The sequence below is a fragment of the Cicer arietinum genome, chromosome 6 (assembly GCF_000331145.2).
Source record: "Cicer arietinum cultivar CDC Frontier isolate Library 1 chromosome 6, Cicar.CDCFrontier_v2.0, whole genome shotgun sequence".
NCBI classification, from domain to species: Eukaryota; Viridiplantae; Streptophyta; class Magnoliopsida; order Fabales; family Fabaceae; genus Cicer; species Cicer arietinum.
Window position 1 is genome coordinate 19,983,863 of NC_021165.2, and position 11,020 is coordinate 19,994,882.

The 11,020-nt window shown below is 33.4% G+C and overlaps 2 protein-coding genes across 13 annotated transcripts in view; both read left to right on the plus strand.

Annotated features, from left to right (window-relative positions):
* Positions 1 to 6,883, plus strand: part of LOC101498643 (26S proteasome non-ATPase regulatory subunit 2 homolog A) — a 7,989-nt gene extending 1,106 nt beyond the window's left edge. Inside the window, exons 5-25 of the mRNA XM_004505485.4 lie at positions 160 to 227; positions 389 to 431; positions 538 to 603; positions 720 to 758; positions 852 to 934; positions 1,863 to 1,977; positions 2,126 to 2,200; positions 2,420 to 2,578; positions 3,662 to 3,769; positions 3,868 to 3,972; positions 4,072 to 4,212; positions 4,295 to 4,399; positions 4,491 to 4,712; positions 4,994 to 5,107; positions 5,202 to 5,417; positions 5,592 to 5,651; positions 5,733 to 5,846; positions 5,925 to 6,010; positions 6,156 to 6,264; positions 6,341 to 6,519; positions 6,623 to 6,883. Coding sequence (XP_004505542.1) covers positions 160 to 227; positions 389 to 431; positions 538 to 603; positions 720 to 758; positions 852 to 934; positions 1,863 to 1,977; positions 2,126 to 2,200; positions 2,420 to 2,578; positions 3,662 to 3,769; positions 3,868 to 3,972; positions 4,072 to 4,212; positions 4,295 to 4,399; positions 4,491 to 4,712; positions 4,994 to 5,107; positions 5,202 to 5,417; positions 5,592 to 5,651; positions 5,733 to 5,846; positions 5,925 to 6,010; positions 6,156 to 6,264; positions 6,341 to 6,519; positions 6,623 to 6,695 — 2,280 coding nt within the window. The 3' untranslated portion in view covers positions 6,696 to 6,883. The remainder of the gene's footprint in view (positions 1 to 159; positions 228 to 388; positions 432 to 537; positions 604 to 719; positions 759 to 851; positions 935 to 1,862; positions 1,978 to 2,125; positions 2,201 to 2,419; positions 2,579 to 3,661; positions 3,770 to 3,867; positions 3,973 to 4,071; positions 4,213 to 4,294; positions 4,400 to 4,490; positions 4,713 to 4,993; positions 5,108 to 5,201; positions 5,418 to 5,591; positions 5,652 to 5,732; positions 5,847 to 5,924; positions 6,011 to 6,155; positions 6,265 to 6,340; positions 6,520 to 6,622) is intronic.
* A 1,892-nt stretch (positions 6,884 to 8,775) lies between these two features.
* The window catches only part of LOC101498969 (protein NUCLEAR FUSION DEFECTIVE 6, mitochondrial-like), a 4,118-nt gene continuing 1,873 nt past the window's right edge, over positions 8,776 to 11,020 (plus strand). For 3 of the 12 annotated variants that reach the window (XM_004505487.4, XM_012717196.3, XM_073370445.1), the window contains exons 1-3: positions 8,776 to 8,995; positions 9,124 to 9,245; positions 10,540 to 10,606. In XM_004505487.4, the coding sequence (XP_004505544.1) occupies positions 8,850 to 8,995; positions 9,124 to 9,245; positions 10,540 to 10,559 (288 nt within the window). In that variant the 5' untranslated portion in view covers positions 8,776 to 8,849 and the 3' untranslated portion in view covers positions 10,560 to 10,606. Of the gene's footprint in view, positions 8,996 to 9,123; positions 9,246 to 9,792; positions 9,847 to 10,133; positions 10,342 to 10,539; positions 10,607 to 11,020 lie in introns of those variants that run through there. The other 9 variants (XM_004505492.4, XM_004505488.4, XM_004505490.4 and 6 more) reach the window with 5 other exon arrangements.

Consider the following 11,020-nt stretch of genomic DNA (forward strand, 5'->3'; position numbering starts at 1 on the left):
TCTTTCCCTTTCCTATTGTATTACCAAAGATACGCTTTATATACTTTTTCTCTCCCTATTTCCTTTCTATCTCTGGCAGACACGCTTTTTCCTTTGAAACCACCATTCCACAACAGTTTTCGTTTCTGTTATATTGACTCTTGCCAATAACTCTGTCAGGAAAGCCTCAAATATAGATTACTAGGTTCAGAGGGCGACATCGGTTCATGGGGGCATGAGTATGTAAGGTGAGAATTATGCTTTTTCTTTTTACACTGTTTTTGTTTTATATGGTTGAATATGAACTGCTGTTGTAAATTATTGAGTGACTAGGAAAATTTAAAATTTTGGTAACAAGGTTTGACTGAAAGAGTTAATTACATTATCAACCTAAATCTTATGTTTTCAGAAATTTGGCTGGAGAAATTGCTCAAGAATATTCTAAACGACAGGTTGGGCATTTGGCTAATTTAAATGTCTTTACTGCTGCATTTTCTATACAAGTTTAGTTTAGTGGCTGTGCTTATATGTGATTGTTTTCAAATTGTGCATTTACAGGGTGAAGAGGCTCCAATTGACGATCTGATGGAACTTGTACAACAGATAGTTGCTTTTCACATGAAGGTATGGTATATAATAGTGTTCATTTGACTAAAGTTAACTATATGGAATGTTGACTCAAGAAGACATGTCCGATGAAGATTGTTAATCAATTTCTGACTAATTTTAATTTGCTGCAGCATAATGCCGAACCTGAAGCTGTTGATCTTTTGATGGAGGTAATATCCTAGATCAATCTCTCAGTTATTCCCCAACTATTCAGAGAGTGAACTAATGTTTTTATGCAATAAATGTTTATGCTTGGTTGTTAGGTTGAAGACCTAGATATGTTGATTGAGCATGTTGATAAAACGAATTTTAAAAGGACTTGCCTGTATCTCACAAGTTCAGCTAGGTAAGTCAGACCTCAGGTTATGTTATAAGAGAATCAATTGACTTCAGAACAGTTATAAAGAAAGAGAAAATAATGGTTTATGATTGCAGTTGAACTTTCGTTTCACAATCTCACACTCCCTCTTCTTTGATTTCCCATTTGTAGTTGTATGCTATATCTATATCTAATGTTTTTTTTTAATCTGAATTGTCATGATGTAATTATTAAGTGATGTCCTTGGTTATCGTCCTGGACATACAAAAGTAATTAAGTGATTCTGTACTGTAGGAAATAAAATTATTGTTTGCTTCACTGATACTTGAAACGGCTTAATACTGTTGTAGCTGTTCTGACTTCTGATTATATTAAGTGTCAAAGTCATAGGGTTATGAGAGAAAGAATAGAGACAACATAATATGATGATCTGCTGAGGCAAAACAGTTTAAGCTCCAATCCCTATTGACGGGATTAAAAACTCCTAATCCTAGTTGAATAAAGAAAATAATCAACAGGATAACTAAGTGATGAGAATCTAATCCTATGAGATTATTCAAGACTCTTAGATAAGAATGATATAATGATAAGGTAAGATGTTTTCAGATATTATAGAAGATTGGGAGTTATTTGTACTTGTGACAATACACTTAAATGGTACGTTTGTACAGTCATCTCCTTGGCTCTGAAGCTTATTAAATTCGTATTCAAAAGCATTTAAAAATTGATTTTAATGGCATAAAGGTCTATTAGATGGAGTTTGAATCGCAATTGGAGATAATAGTTGAAAGGTTTATTGGATAGTCATTGGCATGGCTCTAGAGCTATATTGAGTTATAAGCGTCAAATTGGCCTGACAATGAGATGTTGTCTTGGTTTTTCTTTTTTTATGAGTGGGTTAAAATGTTAGATGACTCTGACAGACGAGCAAACTTTTTTTATTTTAATTTTACAGGTATCTTCCTGGACCGGATGATATGTTAGTTTTGGACATTGCATATTTGATCGATCTAAAATTTGAAGAATATCCAAATGCCCTCCAAATTGCATTGTTCCTGGATAACCTGCAGGTGTGACACTAGAATTCTTCTCTATTTAATTCTTATTTGTGATTGATTTTGTTCCTTATTTCTATATACCATAAATAACTCATTTCTATATTTTGTTCCTTAAAAGCTATTGTGGTTTGAACCTAACTAATTGCAGTGTTGTTGACAGTATGTGAGGCAGGTGTTCACCTCTTGTGATGATGTGCTGCGAAAGAAGCAATTCTGTTACATACTTGCACGCCATGTAAGTCCTGGATTCTGTGTTAGTATTTGGTGAATATTTATTAGCTGGAGTTTCCTTGCCTGTGATAATGGATGTAACTGTTGCATGTCACAGTTAATTGATACAATCACTCTAGCTTTATGTTGGCAAATGACAAAGCTAGAGGGTTTCATTTAGACTGAAAATTCCTCTCCAAATTATATTGAAACTCTCTTGTGATGGTTTTTGTGATGCATGCAGGGTATCACTTTTGAGCTTGACGAGGAAATGGTTACTGATGATGAAGACAGAGAAATGTTGCAAGACATTATTAACAATTCCAAGTTAAGCGAAGGATATCTGACTCTTGCGCGTGATATTGAGGTCATGGAGGCCAAGTCTCCTGAAGATATATACAAGGTGTGTTTCTGATGTTGAATTTACTCTTCCCACACCATAATTAACACTTGACTCCATATGACTCCCAGTTCATGTTTAGTCCCTGATATTAAACTTTTCATTATTAATTAAATAAATTACGGTTCAGTTTGATGAGAGGAAACAAAGTGCTTGAGCACAAGTGGTTGTGGTTAATGGGTTTCAGTTAACGGTTAAATTGATTGGGACTAATACTACATCCATACAAAATTAAAATACAAGTTGTCCTTTCTAACAGTTTTCATTGATGATTGCATGTGATTGAGAACCCAGTTGATTCTGAGTAGTTATGTGTTTGTTGAATTCAGGACCCATTTGTTTTCGCTAGACAACTTTTTTTTTTATTGAAAAACTTATTTAATTATTTAAAAAATTTAATGACAATAAGTTAAAATAGTTTTTCTTTTATCAGTAGAAGAAACAGACAGGCTTGCCACCAAACTGTCTTATTTCTTTTTTTGAATTGTCTTGATATTAAATTGATGTATATTATTACTTGTGATTTTTCACAAATGATTTTTTTGTATAATTCATAAATGGAACAATACTTTCCGATGTGGTAGATTCCCTTAATCAAATTTGGTGCTTGGCTACAAGATAGCCTAGATTAATGTGTGGAAGAATTTTTATGTTTTAGTCTTAACTGATGTAAAATGTCATCATTTGAATTTCAAGAAAACAGGTTTTGTTGTTCTTTTATGCTATTGTTGTTTTTCCATTTTGGGATTTAAAGTTTGGTCATTAAGGTAATGGGCTTTAATTACTTTTTGAGAGCTTTCTTTGCCAAAGCAGTAACTGTTTCGACACATCTTGTTTTTCAAAAATGATGCTTCTTGTGACTATTGCTCTTTACATTGACTGCAACTGTATGCTAATGTTGCAACTTTATGCAACCTGCTGCAAGAAGCCTGTGTTGAGGCTGCAATTTTAATATATGGTGGTGCTCATGTTCAATGGTTTCAGAAAAACATTGTTTTTGGCTATGCTAGTTTTCTGTAATTCTGTCTCCAGTGTTCCATTTTGTTGATTTTCCTTTGGTTTTTTCTCTGCTTTGTTTTTTTCTAGGCACATTTGCTTGATGGCCGCGCAAGTGCTGGTGCAAGTGTTGACTCAGCCAGACAGAACCTTGCTGCAACTTTTGTTAATGCATTTGTTAATGCTGGTTTTGGTCAGGTACAATGAATCTTATAGTTTAAGATAATCCCTGTTGTATATTTAGTGATTTAGTGTTTGTATTTATGTTGTCCTTCCATTCCATTATGGTTGTGTAGGATAAGTTGATGACTGTTGCATCAGATTCGACAAGTAGTGGATCTTCTGGGAATTGGCTTTTCAAAAACAAAGAACATGGAAAAACTAGTGCTGCAGCAAGTCTGGTATGCGCTTTCGTTTTGAGTCATCATTATTCTTATTTATGGATCACGCAAATTTTATTGACTATACTAATGATTGTCCCTTGTGTTGTGTTATAATAGGGTATGATTTTACTCTGGGATGTTGACTCTGGACTTGCACAACTTGACAAATATTTCCATAGTAATGATAACCATGTCATTGCTGGTGCATTATTGGGAGTTGGAATTGTCAATTGTAGTATCAAGAATGACTGCGATCCTGTGAGCTCCTTTGTTTTCCTTCCCTCAGTATGACAAGTATATTTTAAGTTTCTGTGTTTGACCTTCTTTGAATCCTTTGTAGGCAATGGCTCTCCTTGGTGATTATATAGATAAAGAAGATAGTTCAACTAGAATTGGTGCAATTATGGGATTAGGAATTGCATATGCAGGTTCTCAGAATGAGCAGGTGAGATACTTGTTCCAGTTATACTGCTTGTTGAGATACTTGTGGCTTTTTATTTGTAAATAATTTTTTTACTTATTCTTGTTTCTTTCAGTTACGATACAAGTTGGCACCTATTCTGAGTGATCCTAAAGCTTCACTTGATGTGATTGCTTTCACTGCAATTGCATTGGGCTTGATCTATGTGGGTTCTTGCAATGAAGAAGTTGCTCAAGCAATCATATTTACGTTGATGGACCGAAGTGAGTCAGAATTGGGAGAGCCCCTCACACGACTTTTACCTCTCGGCCTTGGTCTTCTTTATCTAGGGAAACAGGTATTTTTGTTTTGGCAGTTTCATTTGCCTCTTTTATTGTCTTTTCAGCTCATTAAAAAAGGGAACATGGTTCTACAAAACTCCCACCATTCAAGGTCCGGGGTAGGGCTGGATCATTATAGATTTATTCTAGACAGCCTTATCCTACATATGCAATGCATTCATAATCTTATTTCTTTAATTTTTGAAAACATTGAATGTTTAGGAGAGGTTTTGCTTAGGTTGCGTAAAAGTTACTCCAGTGTAGTATTTACTCTTCATATTGTGCTCTGTAACAACAGGAAAGTGTGGAGGCAACTGCCGAAGTTTCAAAGACTTTTAATGAAAAAATCAGAAAGTACTGTGACATGACACTGTTATCATGTGCCTATGCTGGAACTGGGAATGTTCTCAAGGTACAATCTTGTTATATACATGCATTATTTTTTATCGAAGAGATTTCTGCTGCAGCCTTTTATGTTTGTAATTGCTGGTGCTTATTTCATTTAGGTGCAAAATCTTTTGGGTCATTGTTCACAACATCTTGACAAAGGTGAAATGCACCAAGGTCCTGCTGTGCTTGGAATAGCCATGGTAGCTATGGCTGAAGAATTAGGTCTTGAGATGGCCATTCGATCATTAGAACATCTTCTACAGTATGGAGAGCAGAACATTCGCCGAGCAGTTCCTTTGGCACTTGGTTTGCTGTGTATATCAAATCCGAAGGTAAAATAGGTTTGCATCCCTGCATTTTATCACTTCGATATTGATATTATTTAACAGTGTGGATTATGACCGTGTTCTGAATTTGAAAATATTAGATACGCTAAACTTCTGTTATAATTACAAGCAAGATTTCACGTATGTTTACTTTGCTAACACTTCAATTGATCATCACAGGTCAATGTAATGGATACCTTAAGCAGACTTAGCCATGATACTGATTCAGAAGTAGCAATGGTAAGATGGTAGTGCCTCTTAAGTCATTGTGGTATATGGCTTGATTCTTGTTTGTAAGTAAAAAAAATTTGTATGCCACAGGCAGCAGTTATCTCCTTAGGTTTAATAGGCGCTGGAACAAACAATGCTCGAATTGCTGGCATGCTTCGCAATCTTTCAAGCTATTACTACAAGGATACCAGCCTTCTATTTTGTGTATGTTTCCTCAAAGCTATCCTTAGTTTTTAATTCTGGTTGTTTCAATGTTTTCTGATTTCCTTTTCTACACTACAGGTGCGGATTGCCCAAGGTCTTGTACATTTGGGAAAGGGACTATTAACACTTAATCCTTATCATTCTGATCGCTTCTTACTGTCACCGTAAGTGAATCCTTATTTGTCCATCTTGTCTCCTAACTAATTCTTTTTTAATTTATTTGATAGCATGTTAATTGAGCTGGTGACTTCAAATGACATACTGCTTTGTTGGAATAGTTTATAATCTTTTCCCTTTCAATTTTTACAGGACAGCGCTTGCAGGACTAATAACTATGTTGCATGCATGCCTCGATATGAAAGCTATCGTGTTGGGAAAATATCACTACGTTCTCTACTTCCTCGTTTTGGCAATGCAGGTTTGTTTGAATCTCATTTCCTCTTTTTCTCCCTCCCCAATTTGAAGCTAGTCTAATTTGTACTCTGTTGAAACAGCCGAGGATGTTGTTGACTGTGGATGAGAACTTAAAGCCTCTATCGGTGCCTGTTCGGGTTGGCCAAGCAGTGGACGTTGTTGGACAGGCAGGTCGTCCTAAGACTATCACCGGCTTTCAGACCCACTCCACCCCTGTTCTACTGGCTGCTGGGGATAGGGCAGAGCTAGCCACCGAAAAGTAATATACTACTGCCAAAGATGCTTATAAATACAAGCTTGTCTTTCTAAATATATTTTTTTGTGTCTGTCTTTCTAAATACTAACAATTGTTTTTTCCGCAGATATATTCCCTTATCTCCAATTCTTGAAGGTTTTGTAATTTTGAAGGAGAATCCAGATTATAGGGAAGAATGAGGACCTCAATGTTTTTCTCATTTGTTCCAGTGTCTTAACTGTGTTTTGTTGAAATACTGTCAAAATGTAGAAGAACTTATGTTAAATTATTCCTTTTTTAATGTCAATTTATGAGCATTTTTTACGTGTATCTGATGATATATGATTGCTGTGTTGATTTATTTGAAAGACGGTTTACTAATTATGCAGACGATGTGAGTAGGTTTTACCATGTACATTTGATCATATTTTTTGTAGAAACAATTTTATATGATGTGTCGATGGGATTTACCCTTTCAAATAAACGAATATATGGTTGAATAGAGAAATGACTTTGATCTGAATTCAGTAAAAAAACTATTTGATTAATAAAAAATTGTTTGTAAAAAAACTATTTGATTAATAAAAAATTGTTTTTTAAATATGGATGTGGATGCCCATGTTATATTAGTGCGTTTCACAAAATTCAAGTTAAATACTTGCTTAGCATATTGTTTGATAATTTTAAATGAAAGTTGTCGTGTCGTTTTAAATAAATAGTTATGTAACTTAATCATTTTTTATTAGCAAATAACTATGCAATTCCAAATGAAAACTGTTCTTGTAGAGAAAAACCATTGAAATGAAAGTTCTGATTTTTTATCAAAAAAAAAAAAAGGAATATTGTTCTTATGTACATCCTACATTACATATACTACTTATCATTTCAAGTGTTAAGTGAATTTTAAAATAGAATAATGGATAGTTTTGTAATTCAAAAGAAAATTAAGTGTTATCTTTTGTTTTTGGAAAGTGCTCCAATACACTACTCAAAAATAGAATCCAATAAAAATAAGTAGATATGGAATTTGGGAATTTGGATGAGCTGGTGAAAATACAAAATGTCAGGTAAAGGAGTTTGACAAATATTTTGTCCCATTTATTAAATAATCTTGAGTTTAAAGTGAAATAATTTAAAACTGTGTTTTTTTTTACAGGAGTTAAAACTGTTTTTAGAAAACTTAAAATTAAGTGTAGATTCTTTTTAATCAATTTTATTCTTTTTGGTGAAAATAAGGTTCGGAGTCCGAATAAATAAATATATCGGCATAATATTACAAACCAACTAGCTATATATTATTTTCAAAAGAAATATCCCACTGTATTTTTCAAAAAAGAGAACTTCTTTTATCTTAGAAAAACTAAGTCTTGTTGGGAAGGATACGGATTGTTTTTTTGTTGGGAAGTACACAGGTGAAGAGAATTAGACTAAAATAATATTTGAGCCCTATTATATTTGTAATTAGACTAAAATAATATTTGAGCCCTATTATTTTTTGTGTCCTATTATAGTATTTTTGGGTAAGAGAATTTTATGAGGAGATATACTTGTAGAGGGTAATTAAATTTTTTTAATGCATATTACGTTGTCTACATAAAAATGATTTTCAAAATGATGACATTTTATAAAATATTTTATTCAAGATTAATTTATAAATCTGAAAATTCATTTTTATAAATTTTCATGAATTTTCAAATTGGTCTTTATATATTTTAAAATTTTGCAATTTACTCATATTTGATCTTGAACCCCTTTTATTTATATATAGAGAGAGAAATACACACTTCTACTAAAAAAATTAAAATTTTATAAAATTGGTCCTACAATGTTTAAGAACAAATAACTTTAATTACTCTAATCAAACAAAAAACTACAAGTGAAATAATTGAGGCATTTAAGTTTCTAAAGTTATAATTTTCATAAAATGTTCAATCACTTCATCCAAACATACTATCATATAATTTAAAAGTTAAATAAATATTTAAAATCGATTTAAAATAGTCTTATATCGACATACAATTAGAAAACACGATATTATCGTGTGAGTCCACTTTTTAGCCCCATTAAAGATAATCATAAATATTACATTTGCATTAGACATTAGTGGATATCCTCCTTTTCAATTTAGATTGTCCAAATGTGCATCTTTTATGAACAGAGAAAAAAATTGTGTAGGGAGGGTGGAAAAAGTAACGCAGATGAAGTTTGGATCTCAAGCGTCTCATGGAACAGTGGCCCAAGTCCAAGTCCAAGTCCATGAAATTTGACATAGACCATAGTTTCTATCAGGGTTTTGGACACTGCATAACCAAATCAAAAAACCCTACGTTATCGCAATAATTCCGATCACGAAAATGGCTTCCGCCGCCGCAAGATCAATATTCCGATCATGTTCCTCTACCAGGTCAGCGTTTCGTGTTGCCTCGGAAGCCAAATCAGCTCGTTCTCCTTTCCGCATCGCCTCCAATAAACCTCTTTCGCAATCACAATTCACACTCAGGTAATAACCGAACACACATTTCCACGCATTGCATTGAATCTTTTTATTTCTCAGTGTTTTTCTTTTCATTTTTACTAATTCATTATCAATTGATGATAGTAGTTTTTTCTTTCTTTCTGTGTAATTAGGTCTCCTGTTGAGTTGAGTTTTTGTTTGGAATCAATGATGCCTTACCATACTGCCACTGCTTCTGCGCTCATGAATTCAATGCTTTCCCTTTCAAGCCGTAACTACGCTTGGCTTTCTGAAGGTATTATCAATCTAACTAATGCTTTTAGATATTTCAATGTGTTTGTATCTAATTTGAATTTGAATTGAATTACTTTGGTTTACTCGCATTGTTGATTGTATACAAAGAAAAATGAAGTACTTACAATTAGTTATTCTTTTAGATTTAACTATTCTGTAGCATGAGGTGCACTTCGAAGATAATTGAATAAGAACTTTAATTCTTGTCATTTCTGTGTGTGTCTATTTTTTCGTATGATAATTGATGGAATCAGTTTGATGAATGTTTTCTGATCTTACTACTCTAAAGTCATCTCATCCCTTTAAATGAGTTAAATGTTATTCTCTTTCATGTTATTTGGCACCTATCATGTTATTTGGTATCTTTAATTTTAAGATTTCTCAGAACGGGATTTAGAGTTTTTTTCTTCAGTTTTATGTAGTAAAAGGTAGTAGAATTAGTTCCTGAGAAAATTGTGCGTGTTATGTGCCCTTTCTCTTTGGGCCTGCTAGTTTCTCTCTGTTTTGAATCTTTTGATTTCCTGACCATTGGTTTAATTTTGAATTAGGTAGCTAAGCGTCTCTAGGATTCCTTGATGTTCTTTCTACAATTAGTTTTTCGGGTATGTTTTCTTTAGTTCTTGTGACTGTGAGATTTATTATATGGTGATGATGCCCTTAGATATATACGTAATCTATTATCACCATAATAGTAGGCACAAGGCTGTTTGTCTATTTGATGCTTAACAAAGTTTTTCCATAACTGTGCTAATCCTGTACCAAAGATTGATGGATTAGTTTATTCCCTACTTTGTTTGTCTCCCTCACCCCTCCCTAAACTAAATAATCACACAACTAAATCATTTAGTGATTGATTTAGTGAAACCATACACACTCTTTTTGTTTGTAGGCCAAGAGACTATTTGAAGACCAGGAAGCAAAGATGGATGATGAGACTTCCTGTGATATGTTGAGCTTTAAACAAAATATTTTGTTGCTACTAGGAATAATTTCTCTGTAACTAGTTATTTGACATTATTTAGAGCACAGTTGTGTGCTCTTGAATTTGTATGTCGTGATGCAGAATATTTCATAATTTACAGTGTGGGTTATCTCTCTATCTTTCTCTATTTATGAATCGTATTGTCCGGTGTTTATGCAACTTGAAAATGATTATCATTTGTCGGGAATTGGAAAGAAAACAGTGACCGACCATATTGCTGTGCCGGAATTTATTTCTTGATTTGCTTGCATCGTACAGTAGGGTCAATTAGTAATTATGGGGAATTGTGTACTGATATATTTTGTTTAATCAGGTTGCATTGATGATTTGTGATAAGTTTTAAGAAGATTCAAGCAAACATATGTATGCACATTTCTGTGGTATGTGGGAGTATCCCCTGATTTAAAGCTAATAAGTTGAAAATGTATTGCAAAGTGTTGGGTGAAGTTTTACTTTGTTTTTCCATGTTGGTGAGAGTTTTGGTAATTAATCGTATAATATTTGATGAGTGTATAATTAGAGTATGTTGCAAAATTTCTGTAATTTCAATATAATGGTGCCTCAAAAGTAGGAATCTCGAAGGAGAAGTGTATGTCAAACATCTTTCCCTTGACACAAGACATACCTTCTCCTTGTCCACATGGGTCTAATTTGTTGGCTGTGTTCTCTTGGCTTCCTAGATCCTGATACTAACGTTCTGTATGAGAACTTCTGTTGAGTAGAGCTCTTAGGACTGTTATCTTTTTTGTGTTCAAGGCATATAATACGTTCTCTATTACTTTATTCTTTCAGCA